This window comes from Asterias amurensis, chromosome 1 (genome assembly GCF_032118995.1).
Source record: "Asterias amurensis chromosome 1, ASM3211899v1".
NCBI classification, from domain to species: Eukaryota; Metazoa; Echinodermata; class Asteroidea; order Forcipulatida; family Asteriidae; genus Asterias; species Asterias amurensis.
The window spans coordinates 817,773-836,310 of record NC_092648.1 but is presented as its reverse complement, the minus strand read 5'-3'; the positions used below and the strand labels follow the sequence as shown (position 1 = coordinate 836,310).

Below are 18,538 nucleotides of genomic sequence, written 5' to 3'. Positions count from 1 at the left end.
AAGTTGGGATGAGATGTTTTTTTTTTTTCTATTAAAGCGGTTATTCTTAGATGTAATTTAACGGTAGGGGTTTTTCGTATTAAAGGTGTGGTATGGTACTTTTTAGTCAAAGTATTAAATGGGGTGGAACATTTTCTATTAAAGTGGTTATTCTTAGATGTAATTTAACGGTATGAGTTTTTCGTATTAAAGGTGTGGTATGGTACTTTTTACTCAAAGTATTAAATGGGGTGGAACAGTTTCTATTAAAGTGGTTATTCTTAGATGTAATTTTAACGGCAGGGTTTTTTTTCGTATTAAAGGTGTGCTATAGTACTTTTTATTTTAAGTATTTAATAGGGATGGAACTTTTGTTTGTAAAGTGGTATTCTTAGATTTAATTTAACGGTAGGGGTTTTTCGTATTAAAGGTGTGGTACCCACTTTTTATTTAAAGTTTTTAATGGGGGTGGAACTTTTGCTATTAAAGTGGTTATTCTTATATGTAATTTAACGGTAGGGTTTTTTTGAATTAAAGGTGTGGTATGGTACTTTTTAATCAAAGTATTTAATGGGGTGGAACTTTTTCTATTAAAGTGGTTATTCTTGGATGTTATTTAATGGTAGGGGTTTTTGGTATTAAAGGTGTGGTATGGTACTTTTAAGTCAAAGTATTTAATGGGATGGAACTTTTTCTATTAAAGTGGTTATTCAACGGTAGGGGTTTTTCGTATTAAAGGTGTGGTACTTTTTTTCAAAGTATTTATTGGGGTGGAAATGAGGAGTATTTGGGCTGTACTGTTGGGATGAGAGCTTGGGGTGAGGGAGTAATGGGATAGGCAAGTAACATTATGTTTCGGAGGGTTTTCAGTCAATTATAAACAAATCTATAGTTACGGTTTATTTATTTGTATTGAAGGTATGACTCAATGGTTAAGGATAGGGACAGGGTTCTATGTCTTACTTTTAATACTTATAATCCACAACACATTATATATAAAACAATAGCACATTAAAGTAAGGGAATGAGAGAGATTTCTTGCTTCATTTATAGAATCAATTTATTCGACAACTCAAACTTCAAATAATATATTATAATGTAAACAAAGTAAACATTATCAGCATAAGACAATAGTTTTAATTAATTTTTTTCAAAAACTTTTAATCTTTTGCGGAGTGATGTTTTATGCACTCGCATGACCCTTCTTGTAGCTAAGCACAACAAAGTAATCTTCACATTATCAGCATAAGACAATAGTTTTAATTTGTTTTCAATAACTTTGAATCTTTTGCAGAGTGATGTTGTAAGCACTATTTGGACACTTCTTGTGACAGACTTAATGTTACTATTTTATTTTTCAATACATATTTCAAATTTCTACCCTGGGCCTAATTTCATAGAGCTGCTTTTAGCTAAAAATATTGCTTAGCAGTTTTCTGCTGAGCAGAAATGAGCAGGATACCATACCAGTGACAAATTGTTCACATAGCATAGTAGTTAGGCTGGTAACCATATTTTGGTGAGCACAATTGTGTTGTGCTTATCTAATTGTTGTGCTTTAAGCAGCTCTATGAAAGCTCTTACGGGAATGTTTTCTTGCACTGGTCTGCACTAGTATTGGGTTTTGGTTTTAAATCGTGATTGTTTATTTGCTCAATAAAAGTCTGCATGCAGCACGTCTTGAAACTTATCTGCATTTATCAAGAAAATAGCAAAATACTTATTGACTCAGAGATTAGGGTTTTGTCAGACAATCACAACTAAGAACAAACTTGTAATTTAAATGTCTAGCTTTTCATTAATACAAAACAATAATTTGCTTTTAAGATCTTACTCCATTAGACATATAATTACTCTTAAAGGCACTGTACACCATGCGATAGATTTGAGTGAGAAATTACCTCTTTCTCAAAAACTATGTTACTTCAGAGGGAGCCATTTGATTTCTCAAAACGTTGTATACTATCAACAGCTCTCCCATCCTCATTACCAAGTAAGTTTTTATGCTAACAATTATGTTGAGTAATTACCAGTGCCCAGTGCCTTCAAGTCTACAACATTAAATGCAAGAATATGGCTACTTATAATTATTGAGATGATATGTTTACTTTAAAATTTTATGAAGCTTTAAGTTTGTGGAGTAAAATAAGTGTACCTTGCAAGAATCTAATTTTAAGATAAGGTTTTTCCTCCTGGCAACAAAAGTCTATACCAGACCCACTATCTTTCTGAAATCTTAAGGCCCCTCTTTCGAGAAGTATTCCACCCCAAGAAACAGTATTCTTGTGTCCACTGTCGTGAGTTTAAAATACACACATTGTGTGATTGCTTGCAAATGGTGCACTTACTTTTTACAAGAACATTTACTTGAATGTTAGATAACATCTGCCTCCAACATTAAATAATTAACATGTCTACAATTTTACAAATGAAATCAACAAGCTTATTCCTAATTTATGATTCCTTCATTTCAAAGAAAGCCTTGAAGACGTTGATGTTTCAATAGTATTGTTTTTTTTCCTTTCAAACTCTGGGGCTTTCATGATTGTAATGAAAGATATTGGCTAAACACACGTTGTAGGATATCAGCTTTTTCACGCTGTGAAATGGAAACCTATTTTTGTGTTTAATTATGTAACTCATTGCGATCTTGCTTCTGCATCTCTCCTGCACCAGGAGCGTCTTTAAGACAGACATGGCGCATTATGAATTGCCACTATTATTATTAAATGAACTAGCCCTAACTAGGGGCGTTTATTTGCCCTTGTCATCAAAATATGGTGATCCATTAATGATGACTCCATTTATGCAACATTTAAATCTTCAAATCAATTTTGCCAAAGTGTACCTTAAACAAATTGGATCTGATTTGCCTGAACTAAATTTGTGTAAATTTGTTTTAGGTCAGGCATGGTGTTCAGCACATTCCAGATCTTTTACTTATCATCATACAATGCGAAATAATTTCATTCCTAGTTTGTGATTTAACTTTAAGAAAGAGTATCAATGGTTCAAACTACAAAGCTTTTTAATGATTTAAAATTGTATTTCTGTACAGTTAAAGGGGTTTTGTTAATCAAAAACATGTTTCCTATCTTTTAAATCTGTAATCAATCTGTAGGGACAGACCTCTCATTTCGGGTTAGGCTGATGCCTGCATTCATCCCCAAAAATGTTGTGGCATGTGATGAGATATTCTGTTGGTATGAGTGCTGCAAAAACAGACCACCCTTTGATGTTAGTGTAAAACAACCACAGGTATTTTACCTTCCTCTTGCGTAACCGTCACACATCTAAACTGGTGATATGTAGACAGTGGGCTGACTATACGCAGTTGCAGGTCTAGGAAATCATCTACAGATAGATTAAAACAAACAAATGCTTTGTTAAGGTACAGTTAAATTATGACATTCAAAAATGTAAGCTTATTTTTTTCAAGTGTTCAAAGAAAAGATTAAAAGATGTTCTAGGTCAAACAATGGGATGTTAACGTTTGAGACAAGGTCATTCTTTATGTTGAGGTCTGTGTAGATTTGTAGAGGATTCCTCAACATGAAAAATAAATCAAACAATTCCCCAAATCCCCGCATCCCCGCATCCCCCCCCCCCCCAAAAAAAAAGAAGAAGCCCCCCGAAAAACAAGAATGGTGTTTTGACAGTGCAAGACCAATTCTATGGATCAAGTTTGGAGATGACAAGTTCTTCTAGAGTTATTGCTTGGGCAACATTTATTTTGCTTTAGCCATTATGACCTTGCCATTTGATCTAGGGGATCCAAAAACAAAAGGCTTCTGGGAGATCCCAAGACCAATTCACAGATCAAATTAAGAGACAGTATGCCATGTCTTGTTTATGTTTTAGCCACAATGACCACGACATTTCCCCATAAACCATTTTCTTCACACCTTTTACTTATTAGAGTCCCTTGGGGACTCCACTGCCAATAGGTTAAACTACCAAAGATTAAAGATTGATGATATATTGCAATGATAGATTCATAAACTAACAGCTGTTTTCATGTTCAGGAGTTTCCCTTACCCTTTATAAAGGAGAGAGCAGTTCCTTTTCCAGGATCATTGTACATTGTTAGTTAGCTCATCAACTGCAGGTCTCAGACATCTTCTTGGTTGATGAGTAAATCTTTGTGGAGATGACAACCCTTTCTGTATCATGCAAACAAAGAACACAATAATGTTTGAGATAGCTTTACAACAATTAAGGAGTGATGGAACACATGTGATTATTCTTTAGTGTAAAACAAAGTTTTGTAATAATCAATCAAGATAAAATCAACTAATATTTAACTTTATGCTCGAAATAAACTTTTTTTAACCAGTGATCGTGGGATAACGCTTTAACAGGGCAAATGTTTTGTGCTTTGTTCTGTAACAAAAAGGACCAAAAGCACTTGAAACCCTGCTCTAAGCCTCCCCCTTACTAGAGACTCTTGTGTAATCCCCACTTCTAGACCTCTGAGTGACAAATGAGGGTTATGGGAGCTTTATAGGCTGCTATCAATGTTTTCTTGGTATTTGGCTTAGAAGATAAGGTTAAAGGCTTAGATCTGGCAAATTCACAGTTCAAGAAATCAATATTTCCTCAAAAGAAAATAGAAATTCCAGTTCATTTTGTGAGAGCGTTTGTCCTCTTATAGGTCAGATGTAAAAAGAAGAAAAAAAGAACATAAATAATTAACAAATACTTTCAAAAATTAATCCTGCAGGTGCGCACAGGAATATTTAAGAGTTCCCAGCAATAATTGAATAACTCTGGAATAAATCATCAAAATAAATTTACCTTGGGTTGGAGAAAACATGAGCTGGATCCTGAGCTGGGCTGCATTCCAATCTTGCATCTACTTCTGGAGAGGTAGACTTCATCTGACAATGGTGTGTCTGCGGCTAGGCTAAATGGGAACAAAATAAAAGGGACATCTATCGATTAGGTCTATAAGAGACTATTTATGTGAGGTATCAAAGCACTCGCTAGTCAAGCACAGCATGGTGGCACAACTTGCTGCCAAACCATACCAGCTAAGCTAAATGGGAACAAAATAAAAGGGCCACCTATCGTTTAGGTCTATAAGAGACTATTTATGTGAGGTATCAAAGCACTCGCTAGTCAAGCACAGCATGTGGCACAACTTGCTGCCAAACCATACCAGCTAAGCTAAATGGGAACAAAATAAAAGGGACACCTATCGATTAGGTCTATAAGAGACAACTTGCTGCCAATCCATACCAGCTAAGCTAAATGGGAACAAAATAAAAGGGACACCTATCGATTAGGTCTATAAGAGACTATTTATGTGAGGTATCAAAGCACTCGCTAGTGAAACATAGCATGGTGGCACAACTTGCTGCCAAACCATACCAGCTAAGCTAAATGGGAATAAAATAAAAGGGACACCTATCGATTAGGTCTATAAGAGACTATTTATGTGAGGTATCAAAGCACTCGCTAGTCAAGCACAGCATGGTGGCAACACTTGCTGCCGAATCATACCAGAAACACAGGAACAAGCCACTCACTTTCACTGGGAGTGTTCTGGGTTCTTTTACATGTGTTTCATAACATACAAGACCTACAGCTGTATGCGTCTTCCAGAGGATGAAGCAAAAGTGCCTCGCTCATCAAAAGGAAATGCCACAATCAGGATTCAAACCCAGTGGCAGGTGGTTGAGAATAAAAATATTTACATGTTTCCATATTTTTCTCAAAGCCTATTATAATCAAACTATCAAAAATCTCTTGATGCATTTCCAATTGATGCCCTTTCATAAATTTACCTGTTGATGGAGAAGACATTGTTGATTCTTAAAGCTGGGCTATATTCCCATCATGCATCTACTTCTGGAGAGGTAGACTTCATCTGACAATGGTGTGTCTACAGCTAGCCTATAAGGGAATAAAATAAAAACAGTTTATAGTAATGTTTTTTAAAACATGGGATATGGAATTTCATGGTGGTGTTGTTATGCACATCGGGTCACCCCCAAGTGACCCACTCTACAAGCAGGGCACTGAGGGCTGACCCGAGCTATTTGAACCTACCAGGGCAGACCGGGGTCGACACAGGGAAGCTAAGTGAACGCAATCATTATTTATTTATTTGAGTGTACCTACCTGTACATGGCTTTTGTTGGCAGAACTCTGTATGTGATGGTTGACTTGATTGAGGACACAGTCTAAACTCCACCAATGGTGAGCTGCCATCAGGTTGATGTCTCAGACATGTAATGGTTCGGACTTTGATACCAACACCACAAGTTACTGATCACTGGAACCAAACAAGATGAGAAAATCACGTCAAGTTATGAAGTTGATTTATAATTAAATAATGCATCAGTTTAAAACATAAAATCACAACCGAACAATTTGCACAAGATTGATAAAAATGCTAGACTAACCCCTAATGATTTTTTTCAAGTTTCAATATTTGCCTAAATAAAGCTTAGATCTAGGTTCAAGTTGCATAAAACGATATCAGTAGAGCCTACTGCATCATTTTAGAGCATAAAATAAAAATTCAAATTTTTGCCAAAGTTTGACAAAATGCCTGGACTTGCCCCTTGATGGTTTTTCAATTTTGGGCCCTTTTTTAAAGTTTCAATATATCCCCCCCCCCCCCCCAAAAAAAAGCTTAAAACTGGGTTCAAGTTGCACAATTTTTTTTAAATTTTATATGTGTTACATAACAAGACCTACAGCTGTATGCACCTTCCAAAGGATGAAGCAAAAATGACTTGCTCATTAAAAGGGAACGCCACAACCGGGATTTGAACCCATTCGGAAGTGGTTAAAAAATAACATTACGTATATGTTTCCATATTTTTATCAAGCTGTCTTTAACCTCTTGATGCATCTTAAACTAAAGGTTTATAAATTCACCTGTTGATGGAGAAGACATCATTGAATCTTGAAGCTGAGCTGAATTCCCGTCATGCATCATACTTCTTGAGAGGTAAACTTCATCTCACAAATGCGTTACTGGAGCTAAGCTTGATGGAAACAAAATAAAAACAGAATATAGTATTAAAACATGGGATATGGAATTTCATGTTTTTATATCATGATAAAGAATAATAAATTAGATGAATGAACCAAAGAATATTGTGAAAGGGACACCTCTCGATTAGGTCCATAAGGAACTATTTATGTAAATTTTTAAGGCACTCGGGAAGTATTTCTAAATTGTATTATCTTCTATTTTAGGTTTTAGGTTTACTATTAAGCTTTTTGCTCTCATTAAAGGTGCTATGTAAATACACATTGTTATTAGATGCGTTCGATTAGCTTCCCAGGGTCGACCCTGCAGTGCTTACTCGGGTGAGACCCCTGACAAGAGCTAATCGAACAACACACTCCCAATTTCGTGGGTTGTCATGCACATCGGGTCACCCCCAAGTGACCCACTCTACAAGCAGGGCGCTGGGGGCTGACCCAAGTGAGCCCCTGGAATGACGTCAAAGCTATTCGAATGTACCGGGGCAGACCAGGGTCGACACAGGGAAGCTAAGTGAACGCAATCATTATTTATTTATTTGAGTGTACCTACCTGTACATGGCTTTTGTTGGCAGAACTCTGTATGTGATGATTGACTTGATTGAGGACACAGTCTAAACTCTACCAATGGTGAGCTGCCATCAGGTTGATGTCTCAGACAAGTTACTGAACACTGGAACCAAACAAGATGAGAAAATCAAGTCAGGTTATCAAGTTGATTTATGACTTAATAAGGCATCAGTAGAACCTACTGCATCATTTCAGAGCATAAAATAAAAACTCAAATTTTGGCAAAAATTTGACAAAATGCCTGGATTTACCCCTTGACGTTTTTTTCATTTTGGGGCCCTTTTTTTCAAGTTTCAATATTTGCCTAAATAAAGCTTAAATCTAGGTTCAAGTTGCATAAAAAGGCATCAGTAGAGCCTACTGAATCATTTTAGAGCATAAAATAAAAACGCAAATTTTGGCAAAAATTTGACATAATGCCTGGACTTACCCCTTGACGGTTTTTCAATTTTGGGCCGTTATTAAAAGATTAAATTTTTCCCTAAAAAAAGCTTAAAACTGGGTTCAATTTGCACAAGTTTTTTTAACTTTATATGTGTTACATAACAAGACCTACAGCTGTATGCACCTTCCAGAGGATGAAGCAAAAATGACTTGCTCATTAAAAGGACACACCACAACTGGGATTCAAACCCATTGGGAAGTGGTATAAAAATAACATGACGTATATGCAGGGCTGTATGCTTCGTTTCTGAATGGGCAAGGGTGCCAAGGCATTTCCTCCTTGGTAAAGGGCACCCTATGATGAAATTGTAAATTTCTACTGGAGCATTTCAAGGGCACCAAGGCAATGACCAGGGGACACGGAGGCAATCGCCTTTGTTGCCTCCGTGAAGTATCAGGCCTGTATATGTTTCCATATCTTTTAGCAAAACCTAGTTTTATCAAGTTGTCTATTGTCTCTTGATGTATCTCAAATTAAAGGTTTATAAATTCACCTGTTGATGGAGAAGACATCATTGAATCTTGAAGTTGGGCTGTATTCCCATCATGCATCATACTTCTTGAGAGGTAAACTTCATCTGACAATGGCGTTACTGGAGCTAAGCTTGATGGGAACAAAATAAAAACAGTATATAGTATTAAACATGGGATATGGAATTTCATGTTTTTATATCATGATAAAGAATAATAAATTAGATGAATAAACAAAAGAATTGTGTGAAATGGACACCTCTCGATTAGGTCCATAAGGAACTATTTATGTGAATTTTTAAGGCACTCGGGAAGTATCTCTAAATTGTATAATCTTCTATATCCGGTTTTGCTATAAATATAAAGCATAAAAGGCATCAGTAGAGCCTCATTTTAAAATATAAAATCACAGCTAAAAAATTCGCAAAAATTTGGTAAAAATGCTGGACTAACTAACCCCTTATGATTTTCTTTTCTTTTTTTCGGCCCTTTAACTTTCAATATTTCCTCTAATAAAGCTTCTATTATGTGTCAAGTTATATAAAAAGGCACCAGTAGAGCCTACTGCATCATTTTTTAGCATAAAATCCAAACTCAAAATTTTCCAATATTTTTCGACAAAATGCCTAGGCTTACCCCTTGATGTTTTTTTCAATGTTTGGCCCTTTTTTCAAGTTTCAATATTTCCCTAAAAAAAACTTATATCTAGGTTCAAGATGCATAAGTTTTGGTTCTTTTACATGTTTACAAACAAACAAGACCTACAGCTGTATGAAACTTCCAGAGAATGAAGCAAAAGTGCCTTGCTCATCAAAAGGAAATGCCACAACCGGGATTCGAACCCAGTGGTAAGTGGTTGAAAAACACTCTACATTAACATACTTTTCTCAAAGCCTAGTATCATTAAATTTTCTAAATATCTTCAAGCATCTCAAATTAAAGGTTTATAATTATTACCTCCTGTTGGAGACGACATCATCAAATTCTAAGCTGGGTTGTATTCCCATCATGCATCTACTTCTGGAGAGGTAGACTTCATCTGACAATGGTGTGTCTGCAGCTAGCCTAAATAGGAATAAAGTATGATACAAGATTCTATGAATGGGAATATCTATTAATAAGGGACAAAAGAAAAGGTGGACATTTGTTAAAGGAACACGTTGCCTTGGATCGGACGAGTTGGTCTATAAAAAGCGTTTGTAACCGTTTGTTATAAAATGCATATGGATAGAAAGATCTTTTAAAAGTAGAATACAATGATCCACACAAATTTGCCTCGAAATTGCGTGGTTTTCCTTCTACTCTGCGAACTAACATGGTCGGCCATTTATGGGAGTCAAAAATTTGACTCCCATAAATGGCCGACCGTGTTAGTCGATGAGGTAAAAGGAAACCCGTGGATTTTCGAGTCATGTTTGTGTGGAGCATTGTATTCTACTTTTACAACACCTTTCTACCCATATGCATTTTATAACAAACGGTTACAAACGCTTTTTATGGACCAACTCGACTGATTCAAGGCAACGTGTTCTTTTAAGAAGAAACTATGTGAAACAATTTGGTTGGCGCAGTGGTGCAACTTGCTGCCAAACCATACCAGAAACACAGGCCCTTTCTCTTTTATGATGGCGTATCTCTCTGTGGCTAGCCTAAATGCAAACAAATTAAAAACAATTATTTTTTGAATAAGGGGTGTGTTTCTGTTTGCCTCGAAAAAATTAATTTCCACAACAATTTGTTAACTTAATGCTTAAAGATAAACCATGGTCCATATGCTTACGAAGCTGTAATTAACACCCATTTAAAAGAGAGGGCCCCTCTTGTCTGTTATCGCCTGTCTGCTGGCGGTGTATTGTTGAGAAACAGATGATTCGGAGATGGTCCACTGTTTTTTTAGAGAAATATCAGCTAATCAGTGCACCAACAGGAGGGCGCAGATTTTCGTAATTTTGTGCATGTACTTATGTACTGAGGTAAGTGACAACTGGGGAAAATATAGGCATAAAACTGTTGGTTCCTATTTTTTTTTTTTTTTCAGTTTTGAAGTGACATGGGCTAAGGGTCATGCCAAGAAGCTGAGGGAGTCCAGCGTATTGGCGCTATCGATGATCATGATGAGGCTCATCAATCATCAATCAATGATCAATAATCAAACTACCTGTTTGGGAAGCGCAGTGGTCAGGTGGTGCATTTAGCTGCTAAACCTTACCAGCAGAAAAACAGCAGGCAAGCCACTTTTCTTTCTTCCGGTTCACATTGACTCACGACATGCACGAGCTGATGAGTCGAACTCGAGTGTTCTGCTTGGTTGGGTTCTTTTTATTTTTAGGTTTACAATTAATTAGTGCATTAACGAACAGGGCCTACAGCATATATTATAACCTACTTGCATTGCTGCGGGTACCGGACACTTCGGCACCTTGCAAACTCGGCACCAGCAAACTCGGCACTTCGCAAACTCGGCACCTTTGAAAACTCGGCACCCACTCGGCACCAAGAATGTCGGCACCAAACAAACTCGGCACCGGCCTGTTTTGGCCCAACAAACTCGGCACCAAACAAACTCGGCACCGGCCTATTTTGATCCACCAAACCATACCAACCTCGGCACCAACAGCAAATACCAACCGAAGAGTAATATTAACACCATAAAAACTGGTTTGAATTTAGTTAAAATAATTAGTAGTTATGCTAGCTTATATGACCATAACCGCTTCCGAACTTTCAAAAAATTTGCATCGGAGTCTTTTTTTTTCCTGAAACTTTGCGTCCAACGGTCAGTTTTTGTTTTGTTTTTCGTTTTTTAAAGGAACACGTTGCCTTGGATCGGTCGAGTTGGTCTTTGAAAAGCGTTCTATAACCGTTTGTTATAAAATCGGTATGGTTAGAAAGATGTTGTAAAAGTAGAATACAATGATCTACACAAATATGCCTCGAAATTGCGTGGTTTTCGTGTTAGCTCGTCGTCGACAAACACGGTCGGCCATTTATGGGGGTCAAAAACTTGACTCCCATAAATGGCCGACCGTGTTAGTCCGCGACGTAAAATGAAAACCGTACAATGTTGAGTGCTACTTGTGTGGATCATTGTATTCTACTTTTAAAACATCTTTCTAACCATATGCATTTCATAACAAACGGTTTCAAACGCTTTTCATAGACCAACTCGTCCGATCCAAGGCAACATGTTCCTTTAATGTTGTTGAAAGTGCATCGCTATTGATGATGTACACTTTTTGTACAGGTATTGGGCTTTGAAAATGTTAGCGTTTGGTTGACAATGACTTTTTGATTTTGACGAGAGTGTGATTTGGGAGCGTGTTTTGCCAACATGGCGTGTTTTGCCCGTGGGCTTTTGCCCAACCACGGCGGCGGCAGCGACAGTCCAGCTTGATCAGCCGGTGTTTGGGGAATCGTGAAATGTCTCAGCAGCCTTAAAGTGGGTTACGATCATCTTGTAATAAAACACAGTGCACGACAGTCTGCAACAGAAATTATTTACACGTACTCTTTATTTTGAATTAGTGTTTTATTGGATCAAAGTTTTGTGTAAATGTTCTCAAAAAATACTATACTTGGACATCGAAATTACGTATTTTTGACTCAAAAACGTCCTCAAAAGTTGTACATGTGCCGAGTTTGTGGGTGCCGAATTTGCAAGGTGCCGAGGTTGTGGGTGCCGAGTTTGAGGGGTGCCGAGTTTGAGAGGTGCCGAGTTTGCTGGTGCCGAGTTTGCAAGGTGCCAAAGTGTCCGGTATTCATTGCTGCAGTACTCCGGCTAAAATGTGTTAGAAAAGTTGCCTCATTATCCAGTAAATTCTTTGTGTGGAAAACATTTAACAAAATCTTCAATATAACGATCAAATTTGCAACTCACCATCCTATTTATTTTGTACTTTTGTCCTTAAAACTCAGTACAAAATTGCCGAAGAAAGACAGCGTGTGTTTTATACGTGTTGACTCCACCATACATTTCTCTTTAAAAATGGCGGCATGCCGCGTCCTCTTTCCTCTGCGCATGCGCCTGCTTGTGTCAAGCGATATCTTTTTTCACAAAAACAAATTATTGCATAAAATCAGTTAGCAAATTTAGTGAATGAACAAGTTTTTTTTCAATCTAAATTATTAATACCAGAATCGTTAAAATAATTACAAATATGGAATAGGCACATTGATCGGAAAATGTTAGGTCACGAAATAGCCGTGGGAATAAGGCCGTGTCCGAAACGGTAAGTTTGGCTCGAGATACGACTAGATCGCGCGCGTCTGCCTATCCTTCATCACTTGCAGACGCGGTGATCTAGCCGCAGCTCAAGCCAAAGTCGCCGTTTCGGACACGGCCTAACAACGATCCCCCTAATTTAATGATGACATATGGTGGCGCCCTACCAGATGGTTGATTAGCAGACGACGTGTCACTAAACGGTCAAAACGTCTGTTAGTTCACATCAAAATGATAAGTTTGGATGATTTTGAGAAGTATGCGAGAGACAATCTGCCTAGAAGTGTCTTTAATCATGTCAGTAGCGGTGCAGATGATCAACAGACCCTCCAGGACAATCGGAATGCCTTCAAAAGGTAGATGTCAAGTTCATAAAAATAAAATATCTCACTTCTTTTAAATAATAAGTTAAGTTCTTTGCATAAATTATTAAAAGCTGTCACCAACGCACGGCATTGGTGGCACTGGCAGGGCTGAAGGATGTCAAATTTCTCATGCAGTGACGAATCCGCAACGAATGAATCAAACTTTGACTATCTGACTGCTCTACTGATTTATAAATAGACCACCATGGTTGTGTTTGGCTGTTATGTTTTGACTCTCAAAACTTATCTTGAACATTTTTCAATAAACATGATCAATCAATGTTTACAATTATCAAGACAAGAGCCGCCATTAAGGGGGTGGGGAATTTTTTATTTGAGTCTTCAGATAATACTATATATATTTGTAATAAAAGTTGCTATATTTTACTTATATTTGATAGACTTCGCATCCGTCCCCGGGTATTAAGAGATGTTTCCAAGAGAGATCTATCAGCAACTATTCTCGGCCAGCATGTACCATTTCCAATTGGTATTTGCCCATCAGCCATTCAGAAACATAATGGCAGTGATGGGGAGATGGCCACAGCAAAAGGTAGGTCAAGTTTACTCCTAGGAGGTTCGTTCTGCTATCGTCTCCACTCCCTGCTCCACGATAACGCAGACGATAGCAGAACAAACCTCATAGTTCTAGGAGTAGGTCAAATCAATACAAATAATACTATAGCTTGTATCTAGTACAGTTAAGAGAGATTCTAAAAGTGCAAACTTGCAGAGAGTCAGCATCAAGAATTTTGTGGAACTCATGTTTTATGAAATATTTTTCTCAGAATCTACACCAGAAGAAAGACTTATTACTTTTATAATTGCTCTGATATAGCTATTTTTAATGAGTTTTCTAATAAATATAAATTAAAGACAATGGTCTTGAAATGTTTCATGAAACAAAACACTACACAGTCATTGTTTTCTCATTTTATAATTATTTTTGAAGAGTTATTATCTTGAAGCTTTTTCAAACGGACTAATTACACCAATCTCTAAGTTGAATTTCTAATGATGTTTTTTTTTGCACATTTAAAGCTGCATCCTCCATGGAGTCCATAATGATTCTCAGCACATATTCCTCTACTAGCCTCGAAGAAGTTGCAAGTGCAGCACCAACCGGCCATCTTTGGTTTCAACTTTACGTCCTTAAAGATCGGGAAAAGACAGCAAGGCTTGTTTGCAGAGCCGAGAAGGCTGGATATAAAGCCATTGTATTTACAGCTGACACTCCATATGCCGGCAGGAAATTAAATGACGAGCGATCAGGTGGATTTAAACCCACAGTCAGGTATTGATGAGCCTTTGAAAAATTAAATTCTTAAATGATGGCCCAAGTCTTGAATGAACCATTTCTTGAATCGAACTGGTTGACCAAATCAAGAATGGCTAAAGAAAGTAATATAAATATGTTTTTTATCATATTACTTTCCATAGACTTTTTGACACTTTTACTTTCAGATGTCCCAACGTAGAAAGCAGTTCTGGTCAATCTTCATATGGCTCATCAGAAATATCACCGTCAGTTACTTGGTCTTATATAAGATGGATTCAAAGTCTCTCAAGTCTACCAGTCATAATCAAAGGAATCATGTCAGGTATTAATCAAAATCAATTCAAAGAAAATAAACAATACATTTTGGAATGGGATAATAAACTTCTAAATTGACACCTGTTATCTCCTAGTCTTGAAGTCAAGACGGTAATAGTTAAGCGCGGGGACGGTACACACACCCTCGATCCCAGTATGTGTGTGAGTCAGTCGCAATTAGAGCTGCCACACGCTACATATGACCGTTGCAAGTGTATAATCGCACTGTCACTGTTGCATGAACGGCAGAATGTGAGTTAGTAACAAATAGGCAGCGCCTAACGACTTGATATCAAGTCTAGTTATCTCAATGTAATTCCTTTAACAAACAGTTTTCCAAAACACAAAGAATATGTGATGAAATAGTCGTGTATAATAATAATTATGAAAACATAAGGACATTAATTGAATCATGCACAAACCAGTAAGGCTGCTGACTGCCTCAGGAAGATTAACTGCTCATCCAAGTTTAATGACTCAATGATCAGTTGCTAAAAAATGCCCAATACACCGTACTTCAGACTGGGAAATTATTTAATGGAGCTTTTCAATACTCTTCAATATCCCCCATTGTTAACCGAACATCCACAGCACCAAGAGGTCACCTAAAAGCTAAACCAAAAGTCTGTCAACAACTTTCTGTTATTATAGTTCCAATCTTTTTGCGTTGAATTGGTATAGGAACGTGAGCTTAGAAAGACTGGTTGTGCCCACAGCACCAATTTCAAAGCGCTAAGCAATGAAGTGTAAAGGTCGCCCATGAGAAGTGCCTTTGTATTCGTGACCTAAAGCATTGCGGGGTGAAGTATTTATGTATATTTAGTTTGCAGTTACACCATGTGTATATCTACTTATGGGTAGATTATGTTCTTTAGAGAACTTGTCTTGCTTTATAGTCTACTACCGCTGAGTAGATTTTCGGAATTCATGAGACTTCTAAGCTTATATAAGCTCTGAAAAGAACTATCCTGCTTTGTATTTTTTTTTAAACAGTAACTCAACCCCAGATCTTTTGAGCAATGGACTTATACAACAATATATGTACCTAGAAACAAAATGTCATAGAAGGGTTGTAAAACTTAGAATTTTGATTTGTATTTTGTATTGATCTTTATCCAGGAGATAGTGCAAGAGAAGCAGTGGCGGCTGGAGTGGATGGGATAATGGTGTCAAATCATGGTGGAAGACAATTAGATGGTGTTCTAGCAAGTGTATGTTAATGTTTATAGGAATAACCTTATATTTGATAAAACACTTATATTTTATCACAATCTATTCCAATCACAGTATTTTCTGTTCTAGTAGTAATCATCTTTATCCCCATCAAAACAGAAATGCTATTCATGTGGTTCATTGTGTCTATAGTTGTGGATAGGTTTTGCCGTAAAATACTGAACATTATTTGTTCTTATTATTTGCTTTGAACCACACACGGATGTGTGAAATGCATTGTACGCTTAGTACTTTGTCCGAGTCCTGTGAAAAAAATCCATAGCCATATTACTTGGGTGGGATTCGAACCTATGACATTTGCTATTCAAGAGCACATGCCTTGGCAACTAAACCACCGAGATTGCCTAATAGCTAGAGGCAGTTTGAACCTTTTTTAGCACGGTAATTGCCGATCCAAGCATGGAACACACAGATTAAGAGAATAAAGCATTTATTTGATCATAAATTTGATAAAATGAATAATTCTTCCGTTGCTGTAGCTGTGACAAGAAGTGGTGGTGTACATGTAATAACTTTAATGTTATAATTGAGCTAGCAAACTACTAGATCCCCACTATGCAAAGTTATTGATAACTCATATTTTCTCATCATAGATTGATATACTACCAGAAGTCATTGCTGTAACTCAAGGCACTAATGTAGAAGTATACTTAGACGGTGGAGTCCGTCTTGGGACTGACGTCTTGAAGGCATTAGCTCTAGGAGCCAAGGCAGTGTTCATTGGAAGACCTGTATGGTGGGGTCTAACCTACAAAGTATGTATTGTCTTAATTCCTACTACATGGTGTGACTAGGAAAGAACCTAGGCTGCACATTGCGTCTTACTTTGTACTTGCAATACTGCACACATGTTGTCCTACCTTCCTATCCCATCACTGTATCTGTCCCAAGGCCAGTGCTCTGTGATATTCTACTAGCTTTGTCCCTTTACTGCACTTTGGAACCCCTGACCTCTTTATTGTGTTCTAATATCCTACAATCTACAAAAGTTAAAGAGAAATGTGACCATTCAACAAATATTCCATCTTTCAATAACTTTTCTTGGAAATTCCAAACCAAATTGTTAAAAAGTTATCTCTGTCAGAACATAAAGCAAGGACCAGATCGATCACCATTAGAACCAAGTCCATAAAGATGTGAAGTTTTTTTAACTTGTAGTGCTGCAACTTATTCTAGCACATCATTATTCTTAAACTGTTTACAACATAATGTTATGACTACATATAATTGTGTACAGTCAGTATGTACACTTAAGATGGATTAATGTATGTTTGTCTTTCTCAGGGTGAGGAAGGAGTGAGGCAAGTACTTGAGCTTCTCCGAGATGAATTGAGTCTGGCCATGGCCCTTTCAGGTACACATATAGTTCTTGTCTGATAGAGCCTTGAATGAAGACTATACAAATGTGTCAAATAAACCTTGTATTGTTGAAGATTGCTAATAAGAAGAACCAATCTTGTCGACATTTGGAATGGCTCCCGGTCAATCGATCGATAAATTTACCAATTTGATAACAAAACAGATTTAAACCAATGACCTCCAGATTACGGACCAACTGATCTATCTAGCCTTATGTGGCGGTCTCCCTATTTTGGCAACTTTGTCCGGGGTGCCATTCAGAATCCATACAATCATTAACTGCCATGTAGATCACAAAATTGACTAGAGCGGAATTTGAACCAAAACCTCTGGATTAATGTTACAAACAGATGATAAACTATAAATGTTGTGCTACTATTTTCAGGTTGTGCGTCAGTGAATGATTTGAGTCCATCTATGCTGATTAGAGGCCATCCCAGTAATCTGTAACCTGTTAACCTTCAGACCCATTCCTATAATCAGATTGACCACCATAGACACGACTGGAAGCTTCAATGGTATGTTTAGCCCTGGGTTTTTCATATCATGGCAATACATATGTCAACAAATAGTGTAATTGTGCATACTAAAGTCCAGTTTCCGACTATTAAGATAGTGCTCCTTCTGTAGATTATTTTTTTCACCAAACCAAAGATCACAAACAACTACATAGCACCATCAATTTAGCTGCAAACTTCAGTCAGGAAGATAGAACACATGACACCAGAACCCGATTACATGGCTCTGCTTACCGCCAAATTCTGTGCTTATGATTACCAGTCTATATTATGCTTACTGTACTAACCGCTGATGTTTTGCTTACTGTTAGCAGAGCCATGAAATTGGGCCCTGTTTTATCAGAGCTCCCCCAGCCATTGAAAAAAACACCGGCACATTACTTGGGCAGGATTCGAACCCAATGACCTCTGCATTCTAGTGCAGATACCACTGTGTGTGTACAATGGCATGAATTTGTATCCAGATGGCTTTTCATATTATTTGTAAACTTTTGTATTAAAAACCCTTCAATCAATTAGAATATATCTTCAAAACAGCACATTTTTAAACTATGAGCAAATATACAAAGTTTCTTAAAAACTGCAACCTTTATTTTATGTGTACCCTTGAATGAAGTATGATTAATACATATTTAATAATCTGTTTACTGATATTTCATAATCTACATAGTTTATAAGACCAAGTTTATTTACAAGTGGCATTACGGAAAGGTTTTGTATCAAATATAAAACAAAAGTATGTATATAATCCAACAAATATATACAAAGGTGGTGTAC

The 18,538-nt window shown here is 37.1% G+C and overlaps 1 protein-coding gene and 1 long non-coding RNA gene across 4 annotated transcripts; one reads left to right on the top strand and one right to left on the bottom strand.

Moving 5' to 3' along the window:
• Positions 1 to 1,060: 1,060 nt before the first annotated feature.
• LOC139939461 (uncharacterized) lies at positions 1,061 to 12,608 on the bottom strand. Of its 2 annotated transcripts, none has more exons than XR_011786313.1 (10): positions 12,348 to 12,608; positions 9,428 to 9,535; positions 8,494 to 8,603; positions 7,538 to 7,658; positions 6,871 to 6,980; positions 6,106 to 6,259; positions 5,769 to 5,877; positions 4,777 to 4,885; positions 4,018 to 4,142; positions 1,061 to 3,333 (listed from the first exon to the last, which is right to left on the bottom strand). It is a non-coding gene; the product is annotated as an uncharacterized lncRNA (long non-coding RNA). The 2 variants fall into 2 exon arrangements; XR_011786314.1 differs by having other exon boundaries at positions 8,494 to 8,598.
• Positions 12,609 to 12,889: 281 nt separating this feature from the next.
• On the top strand, positions 12,890 to 18,538 carry LOC139941524 (2-Hydroxyacid oxidase 1-like). 2 transcript variants are annotated; one of them, XM_071938074.1, is made up of 8 exons: positions 12,890 to 13,048; positions 13,459 to 13,610; positions 14,099 to 14,351; positions 14,522 to 14,658; positions 15,771 to 15,862; positions 16,478 to 16,639; positions 17,169 to 17,238; positions 17,629 to 18,538. In XM_071938074.1, the coding sequence occupies exons 1-8, from the start codon at positions 12,924 to 12,926 to the stop codon at positions 17,691 to 17,693; spliced, it is 1,056 nt and encodes a 351-aa protein (XP_071794175.1). In that variant the 5' UTR covers positions 12,890 to 12,923; the 3' UTR covers positions 17,694 to 18,538. The 2 variants fall into 2 exon arrangements, with proteins under 2 accessions (XP_071794175.1, XP_071794167.1); XM_071938066.1 differs by having other exon boundaries at positions 14,498 to 14,658.